At 45.5% G+C, this 25,692-nt stretch overlaps 1 protein-coding gene across 2 annotated transcripts in view; it reads left to right on the plus strand.

Moving 5' to 3' along the window:
- exoc6b (exocyst complex component 6B) overlaps positions 1-25,692 on the plus strand; it is a 61,056-nt gene that overhangs the window by 15,148 nt on the left and 20,216 nt on the right. For both annotated transcript variants that reach the window (XM_076092403.1, XM_076092402.1), the window contains exons 8-19: positions 1,255-1,323; positions 4,996-5,079; positions 5,363-5,409; positions 6,561-6,681; positions 6,772-6,843; positions 7,463-7,560; positions 8,381-8,486; positions 8,721-8,830; positions 13,180-13,291; positions 13,492-13,626; positions 13,756-13,944; positions 22,702-22,843. In XM_076092403.1, coding sequence (XP_075948518.1) covers positions 1,255-1,323; positions 4,996-5,079; positions 5,363-5,409; positions 6,561-6,681; positions 6,772-6,843; positions 7,463-7,560; positions 8,381-8,486; positions 8,721-8,830; positions 13,180-13,291; positions 13,492-13,626; positions 13,756-13,944; positions 22,702-22,843 — 1,285 coding nt within the window. The remainder of the gene's footprint in view (positions 1-1,254; positions 1,324-4,995; positions 5,080-5,362; positions 5,410-6,560; positions 6,682-6,771; positions 6,844-7,462; positions 7,561-8,380; positions 8,487-8,720; positions 8,831-13,179; positions 13,292-13,491; positions 13,627-13,755; positions 13,945-22,701; positions 22,844-25,692) is intronic.

Below are 25,692 nucleotides of genomic sequence, written 5' to 3' on the forward strand. Positions count from 1 at the left end.
AGGAGAATGGGGCTGAACTTGTCACCCCCAGTGCTGCCATTCTGTTTTCAGGTCCCTGTCGTCCCCCCTCGGCTTATTTACGTCCTGTAAACTTGACTCAACCTTCTTCACGGGAAGACCTTGGCTCGAACAAAGGCCTGACCCCGCGGCCGCCTCGGGTTACGACCGCGTTGGCGCCGATTGGCTGCGGCGATGCCAACCCGTCGGCATCTCGTCTCCTCACGCCATGTCTCTCCCCTTCCCTTCATTTACAGTCGTCCCCCTGTGCCATCCTATTTTTATTTGCTCCCTTTGTTCTTCTTTTCTTGTCCTTTTTTTATGCCTCCTCTGTTTGAGTGAAGACGGACTCTTTACACGGTGGCGTTTTTGAGCTTTTTCGGCACAAACAACGGCCGCTCGGCTCGTCTCCATCACACCAGACGAGGACGAGTCAGCGAGACATTTGTCCGTTCTCTGCTGAGATGGACGCCATAACGCTTCAACACGTGTCTTACGGTTTAATTAAAGGCTTTTTTTTTAACAATTAAGTTAATCTTTAGTGTTGTATGAAAGGCTACCCGACGAACAAATCACATTCGGGTCCAGCCCTAATTCTAGTCCGTCTCCCCCCCCCCCCCCCACACACACACACACACCTCTGTCTTTGCCTTGTTCGCCTTGTCTCAGGACTCTCTGTGTGTGCAGTCACATCAAAGCTGGCATTGTGTGTGAAATTTTACAGAAAGCAAACTTTTTCCAGAGGGCAGGAGGGCACATCCTCTTTTGCTTTGTGTGTTAAAATGGGTAAACTGCCACCGTGTTGTTCTCCGGGAGACGGAGGATGTAGGAGGGGGGGGGGGGGGGTTAGATAGATGGAGAGAAGAAGAGGAGGTGACACTGACAAAATAATGACATGATGCAGAATGTTTGCCCCCCCCTCCCCCGTGTGTCTCTCTCTTTCTGTCGTTCTCTCTCTTTGTCTCTCTCTCTCTCTCTCTCTTTCTTTCTCTCGCTCTCTCTCTGTCTCTCTTTCCGTCTGTCTCTCTTTCTCTCTCTCTCACACTCTTCTACTTTTCACTTACAAAACAAAATGGACTTCTGTCTCCACATTTTCCTCTGAAGTTACTTTTTGCTCACGTTGAAATTTCCGGTTCAACTTGCTTTATTTGCATGACATGTAAATACATGCGTGTTGTCAAAACAACGGCAGTAACAATACAAACGTTACTGTGTATGAGAGGAGTTCTGAACAGCGAGTGGTCTTTCTCTCCGTAGGTCCCGGGAGCTCAGGACTTGGTGGATTTCTCCCCGGTTTACCGCTGTCTGCATATCTACACTGTGCTGGTGAGTTCATCCACTGGTTCTTTCTCATCTCGATAACCTTCATCCGTTCATCTCGCTCCTGCTGTTTGTAGCGCAGCCTGATCTGATGATGGTGAGCTCTAACTACGATTAATTCCTGTTACAAACCACTTCTAATATCTTTATCTAACACTTTTCGTCACAACGTTGTGCGTCGCACATCATGTATTCACCAAGTGGTCATATTGATTTGTGTGGAGGACTTAGTTTTATGATGAATGGTCGGATGAGGAAGAGAAGACCATAGAAAACTCAGCGCTGTCCGCGGTGCTGAACTGTCCAGCCCGACGGACCAGATGAACCTTTACACAACAAGGAAATGTGTGAAGTCTTCAGCGCCGAGGCCGAAATGATCCTACAAAGCACGTACAACACACACGCATGACATGCATACACTGACGTGTAACTGAATAGTATCTTAACTACTCAAAAGATAAATGTGACTGAAAAGGACAACCGTGTTTTCAGTTTCGGCAACAAAAAGCTGATGTTTGGCACCAACTTTCTAAAGTTAGTGTTGCCCTAAAAGTTTCTGTCCAGAGACGTATATGATGAGGCCTGGCTTCACTCCAACCAGGCTGCTGCACTGAGTGTGTGTGTGTGTGTGTGTGTGTCTCATCTCAGTTAGAGCGAAAGCGACATGGGTGGAGGTGTTGACTGGGCCACGACTGGGTTAGCTGCACATTTGAGGTCTGTTTGTGTGTGTGTGTGTGTGTGTTTGTCTGGCAGGGGGACAGGAAGTGTATGAACTTTGACAGAAATGAACGGGTAAGAGAGCGATGGAGGGAGGGAGCAACAAAAACAAAAGGGAGAGTGAGGTTAGAGAAAGGGTAAAAGGGGGAGAGATTGGGTGAGCAAGGTTAGATGATAGAGGAGGAGGAGATGAGGGAAGAGAGGAAGTTTAAAGGGGTGAGAACACATGATGTCATGGTGGTGAGAGAGAGGGAAGGGGGGAGGAACAGAGGAGGTAGATGTAATAGATGATTAAGGCTTTTCTGCATAACTACAGCTTAGATGTTGAACAAGTGGTCGTGGTACAAAAGGAGGAGGGAGGTCAGCGGAGGAGTGACTCCCGACGTTTACAGGAAGGAGAAAAGAGAGAGTGAACCGGCTACCGAGCGATAAGGCAGTGAGGGGAGGGAGGGAGGAAAGGAGGGAGGTCACGAGGAGGTTAAAGAGGGCAAAAACAGGAAGACAAGGGTGAAAACACAGAGAGGGAGGGAGGGAGGGAGGTTAGAGAGAGGGGTGACCACGGGGTGAGAGAGAGAGGGGAGGAAGAAAACATGGATAAGGAAAGAGAGAGTGAAGGATGAGAGATTGGGAAGAAGTGTGTTTAGTCTCGGCAAGGTGTTGAAAGGTCTGACCTCTTCACCTCGGAGGTCAGCCTCCCTCTGTCGCTCAACACACACACACACACACACACACACACACACACACACACACACACACACACACACACTTTGAGTGACAGGCCATTGGGCACAGACGTGGACTTACCATTAGAAAAGAAAGAGTTAGCCGGTACCGGCCAGGAGGTTCGACTGGAAAATCCTGGCCACACACACACACACACACACACACACAGTTTGATTGTTAAATGAGAACGACTTGTACTCACACAGGCACGTGCGTGTAACGCTTTCATTTATTTTTCTAGTAAATTTGGATTTTGCAATCAAGACCACCACTTTCTCCACATTTTCCATCTTCATCCGTTCTTCTCTTTCTTCTCTCGGCCTCCATCTCTCCTTTTGGTTTCCATGTTTTTTAAAGTCCATGAGTTTTCCAGTGGTCGTAGCCCTCCGGAACAATACTGCTTTGTTACGCTCACACACACACCCACACACACCTCTGAGCTCAGTATAGCGAGGAGTTCACGGCCGTTTGATGCCGCTCGCTGGTTGAATACACATTGTTCAGCCGAGGGTCAGTCTGGGAATTGCAGAATGCGGTTTAGTCACCTCTCGACATCAAACTCAACAGTTCCAAAACACTTCTCTGGATTACAACCAGTGAAACTTTATTCCGTCCACTTTAGTGTTTTGTTTTTAACTTTGAATTTGTTTTCAATGGACATTGTTGAGCCGAGGGTCAGTCTAAAGGATTAAAGAACGTAACCCGGCTTCAGTGCAGAACTCCCCTCTGGATCTTTAGTTTTATTATTCTGCATTTGGATCCGCATAACTTCTTTGAATAGCGATTGTTTTAGGTTGTTTTAGCCTTAACTCATAGATTTATGCTCTAGTTTCACACGGATGTCTTAATAGGATAAAATAATGATGTGATGACATTTTCGCAGCATCATCCACATTCAAAGCATCGTCTACTGTCAATGAATCTGCTGCAAGCGTGCAAACGCATGCAAGGAATCTGACTTGTTTGTTCTCTTTAAATTACCTTATAGACAAACAGCAGAACAAGTTGGCGGTTAGCTCTAGTTTACTTTGGTTCAATGGCACTAAGAGAGTCTTTAGGGAGTTAGTAAAACACAAAGATGTGTTTGTTAAATGACCCCAAGTCTCTGTGATTATTCCCGTATCTTTCTACCTCTCATCTTGGTGATAGCAGGTGTTGGTCACCACACACATCTACATGTAGAGTCACTCAGAGCCCGCTGGTCAGCAGTGTAGACATGCATGCGCTGCTGGTCAGGAGCTAAGGGAGCCTGTTATCTGCCTCCTTATCTCTGAGCTCACCGAGGACTCCGGGTCCTGGTCTGGGTTCCTAGATAGGCCACGTTTCTCCCACACAGCAGAGAGGGAGATAAAAGAGAGAGCGAGAGAGCGTCTGCGTAATGGAAGGAAAAGATACGAGCTGGACAAGTTCAGAAAGCTGCTTCTGTGTGTTAGTTTTGATGTCTGACCAGCGACGCCATCCGAAACTGAACCAGTGCCGGTCATCAAAGACACTTTCTCTATCTCCCTTTCTTACTCACTCACTCACTCACTCACTCACTCACTCACACACATGACCTTATCTAAACTTTCCCATCATTCAGTGGTTCTAACCTTTTGGGTTTTTCATACCTCGTCAAATTCATCCTTCCCTGAAAGCTTCACAGTTTGGCCCACATGTTTTCCAGTTCACTTTAAAGAGCGTGAAGCGGTGATCCAGACAGCTGAAACGGTATTACATAGACGTATGAGACATAAAATGTCTTGCCTAGTAATGTGAATAACAGAGGATTGTCACATTTTAAATGTAAAATGGACAAAAATTCTGTGAAATCCTAACTTTTGAATAACTTTCTATGATTTATTATTAGTTTGAGTCGTTAAAACGGAGGGAAGATTGTGTGACGTTAGTATAGATGATTGATGATCACTTTTTCAGTGCCAGCGTCCTGTCGTGGTCTCCAAGGAAGGAAGAATTGCAAGTTGCTGAAAATGGCGAACAAAATAAATAAATGAATAATGGAAAATGGGACGAAAAAGAACCTCACGGATTGAGAATATCCAGACACGTTTTCTTTAACTAGCTACAGTTAGTTATTGTTCAATACGTTATTGGCTGCTGTTCATGTCAGAACATAAGGTTTTGCCAGCTTTGTTTTATAGCTTCAAACTGCTCTACTGTAACGGTGAGACGCTCCTCAAACACTGGAATACCTCGTGTCGTCCGTCCGTCCGTCCTGATCTCTACTTTGTGTTTTAGGGTTTGCGTGATGTGTTTGAGAACTACTACAGAAAGCAGAGGAGGAAACAGGCTCGCCTTGTGCTGCAGCCCCACTCTAACATGGTATGACCCTGCACCGTCACTGTGTGTGTGTGTGTGTGAATGCACCTTTATGCCCACACACTCCTAACAACACCCTCCCCCCTCCCCCACCTACACACACACTCCTTAATCGATAACTTCTGTTAACTGTTACCGTAAATGGGAATATTGAACAAACGGACGGTTTTATGCTTAAAAATCATATCCTATACTCTTTGGTGCCGATTGTTTTTATCTCTCTGTACAGACTCTGTTTCTCTCTCGTCCCTCCGTACGTGTTGTTTTTGTTCTTTTACATTTCTAGCATGAAACTCTGGAGGGATACAGGCGCTACTTCAATCAGATTGTCGGGTAAGTCTCTCCCCCTCCATCTTTAATCAACCTCTTCATCAGTCTTCACGGGTTTGAATATCTTCAGATTTTGAGATTTTAGCTGAATTGAAAATTTAATTTAAGACAAAATAGAAACATGTTTTCTTCCATAATGACTATTTTAATGAACAGTCTACTTCCTGTTTACATCCCAAATGCCCCCAAATATGGGAACTGTAGTTCCAAATGATTTATAGATCCACTTCTTCTGTCAAGTCATCCATTTATCATCCATCTTTCCTTCCATCCATCCGTCAGCCATCAACCTTCTCTCCAGACGTTCATCCACCCAAACCACAAATCTCTCCATCCTCGCATCCACATGTCATCCCTTTACCTCTCCGTCTCTCCATCTCTCCAGCTCGGCCTTCTGTGTAACTTGGCAGAAGACGGGGGGGAGAGAGAGAGAGAGAGAGAGAGAGAGAGAGGGAGACTTTGAGTGAAAGCAAACATTCAGCGTTTAGCGACACCTCATCTCATTTTGTTTCAGTGACTTCTGACCATTTGACATCTTTTCATCTCTCTCTCTGGCCACACTCACTTAGCCCTTCCCTCCTTATGCTTTTCCTCTCATCTATCACTCCATCCAATTCCTCCCATTACATTCACACACACACACACACACACACACATATGACGGTTGATAGAGTGTGTGTGATGGTGGTTGGCTTATTGCTGTTATTCCTTCTGACTGTCTGACTGGAGCAGATGCTTTTATAAACACCGCCTGGGCTAAACACACACACACACATACACACACACACACACACACACACACACACACACACACACACACACACACACACACAATGGCGCACACACCCCCAGGTCTGTTTTTCCCATTTGACGTTTTGGAAAATGCCATCCCATTTCTCTATTTCTCTACCATTGTTCTGAGACAACTGAAGTTGTCTTTTTGTCATTCATTCAACCTTTATTTACACAAGGCAGGCAGACACAAACATTAACAAACAAAATAATAATACAACTATCATTAAAACATGTTTCCACTATTGTTTTATATCTGCCTGCAACATAAAACTAAATGTTTTTACGGGTTTTGCGTCAATAAGTAAATCTTTGTAGTTCATTGTGTTTACGCTCCGTCTTTGTTGTCTGTCTTCCTCCAGCTTCTTCGTGGTGGAGGACCACGTCCTTCACACCACGCAGGGTTTGGTCAACAGAGCGTACGTGGAGGAGCTGTGGGAGTTGGCGCTGTCCAAACTCATCGCCGCCCTGAGGACGCACTCCGTAAGGACACGAGCGACCCCCAAAAATACCCGCTAATGAAATGCCGAGACTTTGTCAGCATAAACAGCACGCACTCCTCTGTCTCCGCAGTCGTACTGTGACAACCCAGACCTGGTGCTGGACCTGAAGAACCTCATTGTGCTTTTTGCTGATACACTGCAGGTACGTGTGTGTGATTAACTGTGAGAGGCAGAGTTTATTACCAACGTTTTTCTTTCCACTTTGGTGTTCTTGTACGGTTCGTTCTTGTGCCAGCAAAGCTATTTGACCCCAGGGCCTCATGAAACTTGTTCAAAGCAAGTTTTGGGGTTTTTAAAAAATATGGACTGCTGCCAATCACGAAAAAAGACTTTCTTTCTCAAGTCGAGCATTTTAGAAGTTTATCATCTGATGGCAGTTTGCTCTCCCGTCTATGTATCCTCCGCTGGATGAACTGACCGGGATGGATTGGGTGTGACGGATGAGAGGATGGAGGGGGGGGGGGGGGGAGATGGAGGGGATGTGGGTTAGAACCGGACGGGAGAAACGGTCTGAGATGAGTGAGAGGGGACGAAGTGATGACTGGACGGGACGATGCTCCAAAGTCCTTCACGGGAAGTGATGAGGTGCCGCTGAACGGCTGAATCCACCCGTTCTCAAGAACGTCACCGAATGTGCATTCACCACTGTTTTATTTTAAGAGGTTTTCCTTGTTTTGGTGTGATTTATTTGCAGGTAATGAGAGGTAGTTTCAGCTGCAGCTGGACACTGACTGGTTGCTCTGGTCTTCCTTCTCCTGCAGGGTTACGGTTTCCCCGTGTCGCAGCTGTTCGACATGCTGCTGGAGATGAGGGAGCAGTACGGGGAGATCCTGCTCAAGAGATGGAACGTCACCTTCAGGTACCGAGCGCCGAGAGATCACCAACCTCTGCTGGTGTGCAGGGCGGAAGCGTTTCAGAGAAAAAGTGGTGCCTTGGGCATGTTTAGGCGCTCGGTGTTTGTTTGTTAGTAGCCGAGTGCGTGCTGCACTGACCTTCCCCTTTCTAGTCGTAGGGTCATAAGGGTGCAACACACACACACACATCACTGTTGGTTTGTGGGAAGCGTCCTGGTTTTGAAGTTTTACGACCAGCCAGAGGGAGGAAGTGTTTTAAAGCAAACGTCCGGAACATTCTCTACCCTTCAGAATGGGTACTACCCTTACAAGAGAGTGTGTGTGTGTGTGTGTGTGTGTGTGTGTGTTTGTGTTTGGGCTTACATGCCATTGTTTCACCATCGCTTTTGTCCAATGACACCAGAGGGACTTGAAGCGAGAACGGACAAACAAACACACTCTCTCTCTCTCTCACACACACACACACACACACACACACACACACACACACACACACACACACACACACACGCACACACACTGGGGAAGCCACAGGAATGTTGTGTTGTATTGTTGGAGAGGGAGCGCTCTCCGGTTCACGGCCTCTCCATGGAACGTTGGAACGTCCGAACTCTGGAGCGCCAACAAGAAGTGGGGGGGGGGGGGGCGGGGTGGTGAAGGAGGGGAGGGTGGTAAGAAAACCTCAAGCATTACAATGACCCCCAATGGGACGATTTTGTGTGTGTGTGTGTGTGTGTGTGAGAGAGAGACTGATGGCATCTCCATCATTCCTGTTTTAAACTGTGAAAATAGAAGATTATTTATTTCTTTCCTTCTCCTCTCCAGGCAGGTGTTGGACCAGGACAACTTCAGTCCGATCCCAGTCTCAACAGAAGAGGAGTACAAACACTACACTTCCCAGTTTCCCATGGAGGACCCCGAACTGGACAAGGTAGAGATGGAGAGAGGGAGAGAGAGAGAGAGAGAGAGCAGATCAGGATGCTTCAGAATGAACAAACAAGCAAATAAACAGGCTTCAGGGTCATATCGTCCACAGAAAACACATCTTTCATGTAGAATCTCACCAGAAGTGAAATCTAGACTCATGTGGGGTTGCTTGTGTACTAAATGTGAAGCAAAAAAATGTAATCAAATCTCACTTCATCTTTTTTTTTTTGTCCTCCAGCTTCCCTTCCCCAAGAAGCTTCCCTTCTCCGAGTTTGTGCCAAAAGTCTACTGTCAGCTCAAAGAGTTCATCTACGCCTGTCTGAAATACTCTGAAGACCTGCACCTCAGGTACACTCGCACGCTAAACCTTTGACGTTTTTTTGCGCCAACACTCCCGTGTTGATCGGAGGAGAGTGTAGACAACCTGGTGCCTCCTCCGACACACCTGGAGTCACCAGGTTCTATGTTCATCGTAAAAGAAACAGACAGTAGATGATGGCTGACTTCAAGTTCTCCATAAACTGTGACGGGAATGGCTGCACAGTTTATGGGGAACGTTGTGGCTGCACATGGCTAGCTGGCTCCGGCTAACTTGTAGCGGCTCTAGCGATGGCATCTACGACAGGAACTGAAGCCACGGGAGTTTAACTGAACAGAGCGTCCAGATTCTGGTTGGTTCAGTCTGTCCCTTTCTGCTCAATTCAAACCGGTATCTTTTTTTTGAATTTTGAATAACAGCGTGCCAATCCGGGGTTGCCCCTGCCAGGAATCCAACTCTTGGTCGCTGCAGCGGGCAAGTGTTTTGCCCCTGAGCACCATAATACATATTTGCCCAAAACAGCCTTTTTTCTCCATCACTTTCTGCCGTTGTCTCTCTCCCCCTTTCTCTCTTTTTCTCCCTCACGCACACGCGCGCATTCGGCAGACTTTCCTTCGTCGATTCTTTCCACTCTGACCGGGGATCTTTGGCTCATTAGATTTGGCCCGCTCGACCACAGCTCGGCAATCAAGTCCAGCTTCTGTTCCATGTTCTGTCGAGGTTAAACAGTGACCCTCTGGTGTGTGTGTGTGTGTGTGTGATGTGTGTATTGGTTACGGTTGATGGAAGAATTAACTAAAACAATGCAGCCGCTTTTCTACCGAGGAGACGAGCAATCAGGAAAAAGACTTCCGCCGTCCAGAAGGATTCCACAGGGCTGGGATTCAGCCAGACACACACACACACACACGGATCAACATACATGGAGACACATGCTTGTATACATTCACATAAACACACGCCTGAAACTTGAACTGCACAGCGAACAAAGAAGCTTTCATGCATATTATACAACAAAACGCACTCTGTGAGCTTCAGTTTGATTCGTATTATTAGTGTCAAACTCTGATTTGGTTTGTGGTTTTTTTAAACTAAATAGCACTTTTTTTTTATTCATGCTCATATCCCTGAAGCTCTTGTGGCTTTTTTGTTTTAAGTGAGCCTATTTGTATCCACTGACCGCATGTTCGATAGTGTTGCTCCGTCTGTGCAAGAGGCTCACGTGTTTGTGAGCGTTTTGTGTCAGTCCATCTGTGTGTGTGTGTGTGTGTGTGTGTGTGTGTTGATTCCCCGGTGGGGGCTGTGAACCAGGGAGGTACCATTGATCCGTGACCGGCGGAAGAGAGAGAGACGGAGGCAGGAGGAGGAGTGTCTGATCAAAGGGAAGGAATTAGTATAATAGGAGAAAAGAGAAGGGATGAAAAGAAACTAATTCAAACTGTGTATTCAGTTCACTTCAGGCCTTTACACATCAAGTCCGTAGTTTTCGTCACGTTGTGTTAAAAACATTTACACACAGACTCCGAACTTTTTCGTCCGTAAATTTGTCGGAACAGGTTTGATTTTCTGCGTCCGGTCGTGTTGTTTGACCACTCAGAGCCACCGTAGATACGCACGTCATCATCCAAAAGGCCGTCTGCTCAGTGAAATCATCTTTCCCCCAACGGACAAAAGTGTCCAGACGGTTTCTCTCCGGTCTCTCGCTGACCAGACAGCACTAATCGCTCTCCTCAATCAGGGTAATGACTCCACTATTTGACCTGGCTTGATTTCTCCGGCGCTGCACACGCTGCTATCTGGTTACCGGCACGCCTTCCTGCCCGCTTCAAACGGACGCACAGGTCCGGAAGCAGACGGCATGATGGAGCAGGATTGTGGTCATTGATCCCTCTGAACTCTGACCTTAACCTCTGTTCTCAATTCTGATTTTGAGCGGAAAGGGAGTGTCTGTATGTATGTTTGTGTGTCTGTTGGTCGATCCTTTCTCCATTTTGTTTCCAGACGTAAATTACATTTGTGGGGAAAGACATCAGCAGCCTCGAGGTAGAAAAACTGGGCTTGTAGCCAAACGTTCGCCGGTTTGACTCCCGGACAGTTGCCCGCATAGCTGCCCATGAGCCACACACTGGACCCTGAACTGCTCTCCGGCATTAGAAGACGTGTGTGAACGTGTCGAGTTGTGAAAAATCGAAGCAGGGGTGTTCCTGAGAGAGAGCATGCACGCTGAGCCAGCATGTTTTGAAATGCTGGAAATGAAACTGGCGACGCTTCTTTCTCCACGATTTTTCCACCGAAGCGAAGACAATCGGCCGATTCAAAATCAAATTGCATGTGTCGATCTGGACGTTTGATCACAAACACCAGCAGAGAGATCCAGCCACGGTGGAGCTCCTGCCAGAGAGCATCTGAAGCTGGTTTGTTGCAGCCTGGCTCCCAGTTCCCGTGAGTCACAGGTGTCACGGCTTGTTTTGCAGTTGGTTCCAACGTTTAACCGATCACAGAAATGCAACCCAACACGCATGAACACTCATCTTGTGATTATACGATGCTGTCTCGTTTTCCCATCATGTTGAAAGGGCTGCAGCTATTTATTTATTAGCTTTTTAAAATTATATAAAATATGAGTGGAACTCTTATTTGCCTGCCATCGTACACACACACGCACGCACTTACATACTCACTCAAGCTGTCCATCTCCCAAACACCAGCATAGAGAAAGCAGAGCGTACTTGCAGGGCCACAGTTGATCTCTATTACATGTGGGGACGTAGCTGCAGTACGTAGCACGGTCACTGCTCCCAGCCTCCAATAATAAAACACTGTGTGTTTATTGTGTTTGCATGTTGCTGACACGCTCTCCAGAGTGTGTTCGGTGGTTCATACCTGTGGCTTCCTGGCTCTGTGCACTCTGACCTCTCACTGTTTTCCCTGCTGACTGACCGCTGTTGTTGTTGTGGTCGTCGCTCTCTGTGTATTTTTAGGACAAACCTCTTCGTCCATTCCTCAGTGCGCTGTAAACATGCCCGCACCGAAGGCTTTATGGCTTCCCTTTGACTGCATCAACCGCCGCGTGTATTTATTGCGACTGATGGCAGCATAAATATGATGAAATTCAATCCAAATTCTGCGGTGTGTCTATATATTTGTGTGTGTGTGTGTGTGTGTGCTTGCAGAGTTCACTAGCATACATTGACTATTTGCCACTCTCTCCACACACCATTTTTGTCCACTCCGCACTTCTGCAGAGGAATTTCTCTCCCCCCCTCCCACCCCCACTTGCTCCAAATCGTCGGAACGTTTTTAGGATTCCTCTGCTTTTTTGGAAACAAAGTGAGTTTGGAATTCCAGCGCTCGCTCTCCCTCAAGCGACACTCTGCGCGTGTGTGTGTGTGTGTGTGTAGGTTGAATTCCAGGCACAGATAATTGAGTGATTTGGTTGGAATGTGTTTGTTACCCACAGCGCTCTGGAATCGAACATGTGCGCTAAAAACACAGATTCCTCTTCATCGTCTCGCAGCGGGAGGAAAGCGATGGCTTTTGTTTCCGCCGATTATCTCCTGAGTGTTGTGTGTCCTCCTCTGACCTTTCTCTCTGCGTGTGTGTGTGTTATATTATAAACTGGGTTTTGTGTATTCGTGCCCTTCAAGTGCTTCCTCTTACCTTTTCCTCGCTGTCCTTTCTGACGCCCACCCTGACGAACACTCGTCCCCTCCCTCATGCCTTCGCTCTCACAGGCCCCAGTTCAGCTTCTCTTCCAGGAAAAAACGGTTATTAAGGCAGGAGGGCGGCGCTCGCTGCCATGAAAAACCTTCTGGGTTTCTTCTCCAAACATCACCCACATTTCAAACGTAACGAAAACAATTGTTATGTAAGTGGGTCTGATTAGCGCCGTCAAACATTTCGCTTTAACAGGAAATTTGAGCTCGTTTGGGATTTAACGGCCTGCTGGCTGTCTTTCTGCCTCGCTGGCTGTGCAGAGGTGGTAATTTTATGACTGTTTAAAGTCTGTGGAGGTCGGGGGATGGTAAATATATGTATAAGGACATGAGGCAAAGAGGAAAAACATATTTCTGGATCAGTCTTTGGATGTTTTATTGATTTGGGGACTATTTTTAAGTCTTAAATCGCCATTTAGCTTGATTATTTTTGAAGCTGCAGTGGAGATTTAAGGCGAAGTTTGACTTTCTAATGAGGCTGACAGCTCATAACGTGGTAATGTACTCATTTCAATTGGCTGACATTTAGACTTTTTCCAAATGGAGAGTTTTCTCGCAGACTGAGAAATTGGCTTAAAGTGTTTGTGCTGGCTTTGAGACGCAGAAGTCCCGTCTGCACAGCCACTCATTGTCTGCCCGCCTCTGTGTTTACGTGTCCTCAGCTCCACGGAGGTAGACGACATGATCCGCAAGTCGACAAATCTGTTGTTGACCAGAACCCTCAGCCACTGCCTGCACTACGCCATTAAGAAGAAGAATGTCGGGCTGGCAGAGGTACTGTGTGTGCGTGTGTCTGTGTGTTGAATTTCAAAATAATGTGCGGAGCATAAAGACAAATGCCCAAACTGAGAAATAAAACATGTTTTCTCTTTTTGTTATAAGCCAGCCTGCTTCAGCTGTTTCTCTGCAGGAGCATGTTTGTGTGAAACAGACCTAAAGACGCCATGTTTCATATCTGTGTCGTCTGTGTCCAGTTGGTGCAGGTGATCATAAACACCACCCACCTGGAGCAGAGCTGCCACTTCCTGGAGGAGTTCATATCAAACATCACAAATGTCCCGCCCGACTCGGCGAACGCTACCAAGCTGTACGGGACCTCCACCTTCAAGGTACACCGGGACTCTTTCTGTCTTTTATTGTTTCCATACTTTTATCTTTCCTTTGTCATTTTCTCTTTACAATAGCAGTCGTGGTACCAAGGTAACGCGCTGAATATTCTGCTCTCTGCCTCCTCGCAGGACGCTCGCCACGCGGCCGAGGCCGAGATCTACACCAACCTCAACGCCAAGATCGACCAGTTCCTGCAGCTGGCCGACTACGATTGGATGGCGGCGGTGCCGGGAGGCGGGACTCTGGAAGCCAGCGACTACCTGATCGACCTGATCGCTTTCCTGAAGAGCACCTTCAGTGTCTTCACCAACCTGCCTGTTAGTACACACAAACACACACAAAGCACATTATAATGGTAAAAAAAATGGGAAAAAGTTAAGATAAAACTATTCAGCACAAATTGCATACCTGGAATGTGTGTGTTTTCATGTGTTGTGGCTACATACACATAGTGTGTGTGTGTGTGTGTGTGTGTGTGTGTGTGTTATATAAGCTCCCTCACCAGTCTCGCTGCCTGTTAGCGTGAGGCATCACAGGGCAGGACAATCTGCTTTAGTTCGTTAGAGTATGGGCTTGTTACGGGTTAGATCGTTAACATGGGGCCCGGTAAGCTCATTAAAGGGTGAGCCGGGTCAGCAGCACCGGATTACACCGCGGCTCAGGCCATTGACTCCTCAGCCCGACTGCAACACACACTCATTACTGATGCAGTGTGAATTCATTATTAGGATTTTATCAACTTTCATTTATTTCAGTAATCATCTTAAGCGTTTTTCTGCTATAATAGCCGTGGCCTGAAGTTCCTGATGTACTTCTCTCACCAAAAATCTGCCTTTTTAAAGTTAATTTGTAAACTTGGAACTCATCAAATGAAGTGTTTTTGATTCAAGCTATCGAACGTGCTCTACAAAGCTCTAACCCCGTCTTTTATTTGGATCTTTCTGCCATGAACTATGGAACTATTTCTTTCCTTAAGTCCTAATTTACACTTTCCAAAGCACACGTGATCCAAGTTCCCTCTCTGCAGTTTAAAGCATATGGCAAGTTCTCATTAAACTTACAACACACACACACACACACACACACACACACACACACACACACACACACACACAAACAAAAGGGTTAGTTTTAAGATGATTGCGCACACAGATTTGGTCAAAGCAGGTCACAGGGCCACAAGGCCACGCACACAAGGTGGTCGACTAAGTGTTTTCCAGCACTTCTAAGAAGCTTTTCCTCCACCCCCGCGAGCCCCGGACATGACCCTGTCACACACACTTTAACACACACACACTCAGTGTGGGGCCTCCTAAGTAGATCAGATGCTATGGATCTAAAGAGCTGGGTGGTATGACCCTCTGAAATAAGAGCTGATCATATAAAAGTAGTGTGGCGCACAGATGAATTGGATACTGATGAAGGGAGAAGCAAGAATAAAGAAATACTTTAACAATAGCTTCTAGTTCTGCTGCTACTAGTATATGTACGATGAACTAGTACGTGTACGATGAACTAGTACGTGTACGATGAACTAGTACGTGTACGATGAAGTAGAACGTGTACGATGAACTAGTACGTGTACGATGAAGTAGAACGTGTACGATGAAGTAGAACGTGTACGATGAACTAGAACGTGTACGATGAACTAGTACGTGTACGATGAACTAGAACGTGTACGATGAACTAGAACGTGTACGATGAACTAGAACGTGTACGATGAACTAGTACGTGTACGATGAACTAGAACGTGTACGATGAACTAGAACGTGTACGATGAACTAGAACGTGTACGATGAACTAGAACGTGTACGATGAACTAGAACGTGTACGATGAAGTAGAACGTGTACGATGAAGTAGAACGTGTACGATGAACTAGTACGATGAACTAGTACGTGTACGATGAAGTAGAACGTGTACGATGAAGTAGAACGTGTACGATGAAGTAGTACGATGAACTAGTACGTGGACGATGAACTAGAACGTGTACGATGAACTAGAACGTGTACGATGAACTAGTACGTGTACGATGAACTAGAACGTGTACGATGAACTAGTACGTTTACGATGAACTAGAACAGTGCACCAGCGATTAATGAGGAGTGCATTCCTGGACGTAAAGAACAGCAGTACTAATAGTAGAAGCTCGTATTAGTTGTGTTTTTGGTGTTCGTAGAACTCTAAAAAGCCGTCCTCAAGGACCAAAACTTGCTGATTATTGTTTTCTCAGCCGACTAATCGATTGATTTAAGTTCAGAGCTTTTATTACTAATACAAACAATAATAATAATATAGGTTCATAAACAAGATCAATAAACAACATAAATACATATTACATGTCTGAAAAGGAGGAAGAAGAGAGAACACTTACAACGTCCAACCCCTCTTAACTTTATATTGATCATATATATACAACTCATAAACAACTATCCAACTAATAGAGATAAAATAATCATTTGATGTGTAAAACGACACCCAGAGAAGTTAAACTTAAAGGTAAAAGAATCCGTTATGTTTCAGTAGAACTCCAGTAGAAGAGAATAGAGGACCAGCATCCTCAGAGGGCGTCGAGGTCAGAGAAGCTTTGAGAGAGAGGAACATATCTACGTTTTTATGGCTGTAAAAAAATACACTCGGAGACGTTATGCAACCAACAGTCGGCACGCTGAAACCCAACACGCCGATTTGTTAAGTGACGGCTCACCGTGACGCAGCAACATTCCTGCTGAAGTGTCTGTGTGTTTGGGCTTACGTGGCGGTTTTAACGGCTTTTAAATGTAACCGGTCGGAAGCTCGCCGGGCTCACATTTCTTCACGGAGGGCTTCATCGTCCCAGCTCTCAGAGGGGAGCTAATAATACCGCTCACAGTTTAGCGCTAGCTAAAGACTCATCATTGAATTGAGCTCGGATTTTAAAGATGGGACGGGGGGGAAAAGGCCCCCTGGAGTGAGGATGATCATGTGAAAGTTATAAAGTAAACGTTGGACTCTCCTCTGACCGTAGTGCTGCAATTTCATGGCTCATAAGCTGCTCGATCAGTTTTTCTTGATGTGCACCGAGCAGGTTTTCTGGCGGCCCCGCTCTGCCTCTGTGTGTTCAGGACTTACCGAGTCCTCCACGGTGCTTCAGCGCCTCCGATAAAGCCAGAACGGCAACATCTCGAGAGCCCATGTGTAATGAATACTTAGAGGTGGAAAAAGGGATTTTGATCGAGGAGTTTTCCTTCCACGCAGCCGTCACACTCCTTATTGTCTCCCAACAATAACACACCAGTTTTTCCTGTTTTTGCCATTCAGCTAAAATTCCCGGTTTATGTTTCTCACCGTAGGGATCGCCGGTAGAACACGCTACCTTACCGGTGAGTATCTGGGTTGTTGTGTGCCGATCCCTGACTGACCGTGTTAAACCCTCAACTTTGGCCCCTAAAAATCTCCCACTTGAGTGTTTTACGAAAACCAGCATGCGAGATGACGAGGGAGTGATGCACGTTTGCCTGAATCTGTGTTCATGTGCCCAAATCTCTGTCCCAACCAGGGAGGGAAACCCTAACCAGCCACCTGCCAGCGGTGCCGTTATTTGTCTGTGTTTGCGATAACGTACCAGAAACTTTGGCAGGTTACGACATCATTTGGATAACTTTATTTAAATGTACAGACAGACGATAGTTGAGACTTGTATTTGATCCCCAGTCTTGACTGGAGAAGACGACAGCGTGTCTGGTGTCGTTGAACACATTTATAGTCATGAAACAGTCACGGAAAAATGTGTTTTACCGCTCGTTCTACGGAAGCCCTGAGAGAGGAAGTCTAAAGAAAATGTAAAAAAAAACAGGTTTTACTTGGATAATCTTTAACTTAATTATTTATATTAAAGTTAACTTATCTAAAGTTAATTAAGTTAAGTTATCCGTAATTCATTTTTTTACTTCTGTGAATGTGAAACCGGTGGAGGAAAAGGTTTTGCCAGAATCATTTTTTTAAGATAGTAAAATGATCCTGACAATAAAACAATCTATTTTTAAAGTCTTTGATGTTTTAATACTCATGGTCACAAGAGGCTGAAGTGCACCACTACATGTTCTAAACAGGACTAAAAGGCAGTCATGTTTTATACCAGGTGAGGTTTTAATTCATACAACTTGCTAACGCACAATATTTGCACCCTATGTTTAGAGTGCGAGGAGGAATTAAAACTAAAAACAATCCAGAAACTGGATTGCCAGATTTTTTTTCTCTCTCTTTTGCCTCTCAGGGCTTCCGTACATCGCACTAAATCAAATTTCCAACCCTGGTGTCTGTCAGACCACAACGTTGTGTGTGTGTGTGTGTGTGTGTGTGTGTGTGTGTGTGTGTGTGTGTGTGTGTGTGTGTGTGTGTGTGTGTGTGTGTGTGTGTGTGTGTGTGTGTGTGTGTGTGTGTGTGTGTGTGTGTGTGTGTGTGTGTGTGTGTGTGTGTGTGTGTGTGTCAAGGTTACGTTCAAAGACAAAAAAATGCACCGAAAAAGTCATTTTTGTGGCGTTTCTTGAGTGACATGAACAAACACCTTCCATAACGCAGCGGACGGCGATTGTTCCGCAAGACTGAGCCTGGATCAGTTTCCGCTTCGGAGGTGATTTGTTGGTCCACCGTGTGAATTAAAGTCTCACTCACGAGTAGATTCCCATTTTTTTTTCCCCACGTCGTGAATCAGAAGGCAGACCCCTTCAGATTCACTCTGAAGATTACGTCATCTTCTGTCACAGATGTGGTCGAAAGCAGCGCGGAGCTCTGCGGTGTCGCCGTGTCGCCGTGTTGCACATTTCAATTTTTTTTTGCTGTGATCCCACCTCTTGACTTTTGGCTGCCCGGACTCGCCGTTTCATTTGACTGACAGCTTTCTGGATGGACGGAGAGCACATTATACGCCGTGTCGAATCCCTTCCAGGAGTCGTGAATCAGTGCGTTCTGAAGCGGCGACTTCGCCTCGCCGCTGTGCTTCTAACTCGAACCTGCTTCTGGCATTATGAGGCCTGAAGCTCAATTCAGATGGGAGTGCTTCAAAACAAGCTGTGTCCCACAAAAAAATGGCGGAGATGCACAATCAATCTGTTATTACACTGAACACTTTCACATATGAGGTTCTGGTTGTTCTAACAAATTTGCCCGCAGTCCTTTGAGTCTTTTAATTTGAACTTCTTGATTACATTTTTTTCAGCAAAACACGTAAAACTGATCCCTCATCGTGTTTGCTCCACGTGTGCAGTACCTTCTGCTGCAGCATTTGTAAATAACGTGTCATTATCGATGGCGGTCGCCGCTACAGCTAAGTGAACAGGACGGCCTGCTGCTGTGCGTTTGACCACACACAGGCGGATTATTTTACTCTGAAAATACCATGTGTTTGAGTATGAGAGACCGCATTCTTTTTTTTTTTTTTTTTTTAACCACAATCACATTTTTCTCTTGTTGGAACAAAGATGGTCAGGATCAGTTGGAAGCTTCATTCAACTTGTTTCAAGCTTGTAAAAACTTTAAAAATCTTAAAGCTGCACGAATCAAAGCTTCTGTACCAACAACTGGACAGTGTGTTCATCGACTAAGGACCCCCCCAAATAATACTTTTATTTAGCTAAAGCTTTTTATCCAAAGAGCTGAAAAACTCCAGCAGACACAGAGCAACATTAGCATCCAGTTTCAGTTCAGTGCTCACGTCCATTTATAATAATAAGTCCAATATTCATTCTCTATTGAGCTCTGCTTTGGTCTCCACCAACTGCCGTGTCTTTAGTTGATTGATGTAACTTTCCCTGAAAAATAAAAGTAAATGAAGAACAGTTGGATAAAAGGTTTTGTGGAGCTACTGTTTAATAGTAATATGAATAGAAACGGTCCATTTTCAGCTCCTAAACGCTGAGACAGACGGAGATACGTTTGTGTTGAGTAGCATATTTTACTGTCATTCTCATCTGTCTGCATTCCTTTCCTTACTCCTCCTTTTCCTTCCTCTTCCCTCGTTCAGTCCTATTTCTCTGCCTGACCCCTCCGTCCTCGTCGCCCATCCTTTCCTCCTCGCCTCTCTCCACCTCGCCTGCTTTTCTTTCTCTCTCTCTCGTCGTGTTTGTTCAGCCGTTAGCTGCTGAGTAGCTTTTAATGAGCGCTTTGATGAACGTCCCTCGTTTGCTGGAAGGACGGAGGGAAGGATTCAGGGACCGAGGGAGTGAGGAATGGAGAAGGAGCATCACTTGATTCTGGGTCCTCCCTATCTGTCTCTCCTTCCCTTCCTCTGGCCTTTTGTCCTTTTCACCTTCGTTCCCTCTACTTCTTTCCTTTCCTACCTCACTTCTCTGCTCGTTCTGTCCTCTACTCATCTTCACTTCCTTTCCTTCCATCAGTCTTTGCTGCTGTCCTCCCCCTCATGTTTTTATCTGTTCTTGAACATATCGCTTTCCTTTCCTAACCTTTCATTTCGTTGCCTTTGCTTTTGTTGTTGTTTATATTTTTTCCCTTTCCTTGCCCTCCTTTCCTTTCCTGTCATCTTCTTTTCTTTCATTCCCCTTTTTCATTCACTTTTCCTCTTTCTTTCCTCACCTTTCTTCACCTGTCCTTTAGTTACCTTCCCTCGTTTTTCTTTCCTTCCCTTCCCTGCCTTCTCCTTTCCTCACCTTGCCTCCCATTTCCCTTCCTTTTCTTTTCTTACCTGTCTTTTTCTTATCTTCATTTTCCTTTTCTCTCTTTTCATTTCACTTCCGTTCCTCATTTCCTTTAGTTTCCTCATCTTTTGCTTTACTCTCCCTTTCTCGCCTAATCTCTCTTTCCTTTCTTTGCTTTTCTCATCTTTCCCTTCCACACCTGTCCACTCATTTCCTCACCTTGTCTTTTGTTTCCATTCCTCTCCTTACCTGCCCCTTTCACTTCTTTCCTTTCCTTTCTACGCATTTCCTTTCCATTCAATTCCTTTCCTTCCTTCTCCGTTCCATTGCTTTCCTTGTCCTTTGCTCAACTTTCTTTCTCCTCACCTTTCTTCAACGATGTTTTTCTTTCCTTTCTTCTCCTTTTCTCACCTTCCCTCCCTTTTCCTTTCCTTTTTTATTTTCCTTTCCTTCCTTCTCCTGTGTTCGCTCCTCTTTCCTCCCTCCTTTGTGCCTCAGGCTAATGGTTCCCAGTTGTCTGTATTGAACTCTGAGACAACACCGTTTCTGTCAGACAGACCCACCTGTGTGTGTGTGTGTGTGTGTGTGTGTGTGTGTGTCAGCCAACCAGTCAGGTTCGGGACATGTAAATAGAATTAGCCTATTTCACGCTCAATCTCGCCCTATGATAACTGACCCCTGGGGCGTGTGTGTGTGGAGACAGAGTTCAGAGGCCAGCATCGCATTGGAGGATATCCGGCCAGTCGTAGGTGTGTGTTTCTCCAACATGTGTGCTCGCACGTGTGCGCCGTGTGTGTATGTAATTTGATTTCCCTTTGAGGTGAGCGCTGCCTCCTGAATGAACTGCGCTCCAGACTCTTTCCTGAGGTTTCACTCCCGGCTACAATGGGATCTTTTCTGCCGCTGTCGGGTTTGTTAAATAAGATAAGATTCATTTAATGGATCTCGGAGGGGAAACCGGTTTATTACAGCGGCGGGCGGGCTGAGCTGCTGTCTGGAGAACAAACAGAGGAAATTGTATGAAAGTATGTCACTGAAATGATCACTTAATTGAATTGCACTTCTTTATTGTTACGTTGTATTCCAGGAACAGTTTGACCGCTTCTCAGAATTCTAACGACTGGATCACTTCACAGGAATATTAGTGTGTCGCACATCTTGCTTTATTTGTTAATCTCTTTGCATTAGCTGGTGGTTTTCAGAGAGTGATGGTAACGGCATTGTTGTCCGATGCAACGGGATGTACAACCGGATGTTATGTAGCTTCCTTAACACCGGAAAGGGTTGTTTAAGTTTGAATAATAAGATAAAGCTGCCTTTTATAGCTACAGGCTTTACTATAATAATTCCATAAAATAGTAGACGGGAAATAAGTGTATTTAATATATTTGATTCCATCATCATAGCAAGTTGTTGTCCGTCTACAGGCTGATCCCATGTGAATGCAGCACGATGTGGCGTTTATACAGAGGAGGCTTAACAACAACTGGATGGTGCGTCACAGCTAATAAGCTAATAGGATAGCTTCATCCATTCTGAACCCTCTTGCTCTCTGAAACGGCGGCACTATCGAGACTGCTTGCTGTTGCTCAATCAGAAAACAAATCCCATATTTTAACTTAGAAATGTTGGAGTTTAAAACAAATAATGGAGCTTTTTAATTTGAGTCAAAAGAGTTAAAGTCAAAGCACAGATTTCTGGGTAAAATACATTCACAGTGACAACATTTACAAACACAAGAAACAGAGTCTCATATATGTGATTAGAGCACAATTACACGATTATCTTTGTGTCTGATTGTGTGTACATTTGCACACGGTGGGTTTGTGTGAGTAATGAAGGCTCCGGTGTTTGTTAATCACATGTAGGTGTGTTTGTGTGTGTTCTCTCTCTCTCTCTCTCTCTCCTTTTACCTCATTTTCATCTCTTTGCTTCATTCTGTTGGAATGCAGACGTCGAGGTCAAGGCCACGGCTGGTCACCCAGACTTCACACACACACACACACACACACACACACACACTCAATCAAACCCACACAAACACATGTTTGGGTTTCTGTATTAATGCGTTGTCATGTACTTCCTCATCCGCTGCTTTTATTCCTATTATGCTACTTCATCATTCTGACTGCACCTGAACGCAGCACACTTGATTAATGCTCACTGTGTGTGTGTGTGTGTGTGTGGGGGGGGGGGGGGGGGACTCCTTCTGATTACCAATGTGCGTGCATGTATGCATGTTTGGTTCGTCACTTTCATTCAGTGTTTATGTGCAGTTCATGAAAGCTTTTGCTGTTCTCAACTGATAAAGTATGTCTGGAAAATAATGCTCGGATGTACACAGGAAGTGGTTTATTTGTGGTTTGTTTAGATTAAAGAGAAGAAGAAGCGTTGTCACCGAGACCTCACCCCTCTCTCTCTGCCTCCCCCTCTCTCCCTCTCAGGGTAAAGTGGCCCAGACGGCCTGCATGTCTGCCTGTAAACACATCTCCACCTCCCTGACGCAGCTCCCGCTCGACCCGGAGGTCAGACAGATCTCCATGGGAGCTCTGCACCAGCTCAACACTGACGTCAAGGAGTGCGAGGGTGAGTGTCGTCGTCTAGTTTCGAAATAAGCACACTTGGCGTTGACCCTCTGAACCCCAAAACACGCCGGCAGGACAATAACAAACACTGTATCATAGCCAGAAGATATGAAACCATCTGCCATAAATCAAGTTTCTTTAATACTTTATTCTGGGGGGAGTTTTTAATTAAACATCAAAATTAAAACTTAGTTTTGGCTTCTGGCTCATATAAATTATTGTTTAAAGAAAACATGCTTTTCAATCCCGCTGGTGGGTTTTGGGGTTCGGAAAGTTAATAATATTTACCCTCCCTCCGTCCTTCATGTCAGACCCATCAGTATTTAATTTACTGTATCTTCACTTATTTCCTTTGTTTTGTCCTTTCCATGTTCCCTTTGTCGCCTCCCCTTCTTCCGTGCTTCTGTCCTTCTGTCCTTCTTTAATTCACCGACGTCTGTCTTCTTTCCTCACATATTTCGGCCTTTTATTCATCTCGGATGGAAAGTAGCAAGTCTAAACGTGCCTGAACTGAGCACCTCCCCATCAGTGGCTTCTGTTAAAGCGAACTCGAGTGGTGCCGTGTGTGCAGTTTTCATTTAAAAGCGCAGGGGGCGCTATGCATCAACTGGTTACAGTTAGAGGGGGTGGGCATCTTCTCTAAAAGTCTTTACATGTCACTTTCTCTTCTCTCATCTTCTCTTTTCCCCCCGTTCGTCTTTGTCCTCCCTCTTTGCTTCTTTCCTCACATCCTCCCGCCCACTCTTTCCTCCATCTTTTCTCCTCTCTCCTTCCCCCCCTTCCCCTCTCTCATCATCTCTACCTCCTCTCTCCTTCCCATCCTATCCTCGCTGCTTTTCTCTTCTTCCTCCCTCTCTTCCTTCACCTCCCTCCCCTCTCGCCTTGTTTTCTGAGACTTAAAGATGCAGGGCGCTTGCAGATAAAGAAGGGGGGAGGAATGAAAGGGTGCGAGGCGTCGTTGGCTCAGTTTTTACATGATCAAGGTTCTTAGAGTCACAGGGCGGGTCGCACGGTGTGTGTGTGTGTGTGTGTGTGTGTGTGATGTGATGAGCAGTGACATGCGTGCAGGGCTGCCGAGGGGTTAGGAGGTTACGGAGTTACTTATTCAGGCCAGACGGAGGGAAGACAATCGGGGAGGACGGAGTGAGACGAGGGTACAGTAGAGGGACGGGTGAAAAGGAAAATAAGCTAAAAATTTGAGGGATGTGAATAATTCAAAAAGGAGAAAGAAACCACAAGACGGTGGGAAAGAGGGATTACATTTAAAAAGGATGGATGAATGATAGAAAGAGCTTGAAAGAGGAAGCACAGAGAGGTGAGAGAGAGAGGAAAAGAACAAGGGATTAGTAAAAAAATAGGGGGGGTGAAGTTAAAAGTGCAAGGTGGATGGATAGATTAAGGGGGAGAAATGGGAGGCTATGAGCATAAAGGGGGAGAATAAGGGGCCGTTACACTACATTTATAAAGACGAAATGAAGAATGGAGTCTGATGAGGGAAGAAGCAGAAGAATGAGAGCGATGGATTCAATTTAAGGGGGTGAAATGAAAAATGGAAGGTAAGAGACAGTACAGCAAGAGAGGGAGTATTTGACAGAAGAAGAGCAATGAGTTCATGAACAAATGGATGTAAGAAGGAATAAACCAAATCAAATTGAAAATGTATCAAGAAAAAATGTCTGATATAAGAGAACATTATTCAATGAAGGAGAAGCAAATGTATTCTGTTGGAGTGTTAAAAGTGAGAAGGGATTAAATGATAAAAGAGGGTAATGTAGAAGGATGGAGTCGAATGGATCAAAGAGGTTGAGGAACAAGAGGGCAGAGAAAATGGGATTAAATGAAAGAGGTGTGGAATAAAAAAAAGAGAAGTAGAAGAAAAGCACAAGTACAGAAGGAAGCAAGGGCAGAGGAGAGGGCAAAACATGGATGAGAGGAGGGATTAAAGGGTGAAAGGAAGGAAGTGACGGGGAGCACAAGAGAGAGGAATTAGAGATTAAATAAAAAGAGGAATTTTAGGATTGTGTCGGATGAAAAGAAAAGGAGGTACAGATGAAATGGATCCGACCACGGGGGGGAATCAGACGAGGAGGAACTGATACAAGACTGAGGTGACAAAACATGACAATGAATATGACACCATGTTCTCACTGGTAGCGCATGTGAACGTGCACTTTAAAGTAAGAAACAAAACTGGTCAAGAGGAGAAAAAGTGGATCGTAACAATATCTGATTTTCACCACATGGTCGTGTTTGGCCAAAATAATTCACCGAAACAATATTATCGTGTTATTTGTGGAAGATTTTGACAATTTTGACACCATCACCGAAATATTCCACTGATGGGTTTTTTGAGCCGAATCTCAACCGAACCCGTGACGCACCAGGAAATGCTCATAGTGATCATGTTTGTGACGGTAGAGGGAGAAAAGAGTGAAGAAGAAGGTAAAAGTTAGCAGGTGGGACATGGAGGTTTGGTTGGAGACCGAGATTAAAGGTTAGTTTAGCACGGCCCTGTGTGTGTGTGTGTGTCACGGGGGGTGTGTGTGTGTCACGGGGGTCACTGAAGATGGCAGGCGTGTAATCAGGGCTGTGGTGTGTATGGCCTTGTGTGTGTGTGTGTGTGTGTGTGTGTGTGTGTGTCCTGAGGTGAAAGAGATTAGCTACAGGCTTGCTCTCTCCCTCTCTTCGCGGCACTCCTCTTTTCTCTCGTTCCCTCGCTCAGAATACCAGTCGGCTTGTTTACGGGGGCCAACTGACGCCAAGACCCCAGCTCACACTCCGTACGACCCCGACGCACACACACACACACACACACACACACACAGACACAGGCGTCACCCTGGGTTCAAA

The sequence above is a fragment of the Anarhichas minor genome, unplaced genomic scaffold (genome assembly GCF_050575085.1).
Source record: "Anarhichas minor isolate MPS153535 unplaced genomic scaffold, ASM5057508v1 ptg000016l, whole genome shotgun sequence".
Classification (NCBI taxonomy): Eukaryota; Metazoa; Chordata; class Actinopteri; order Perciformes; family Anarhichadidae; genus Anarhichas; species Anarhichas minor.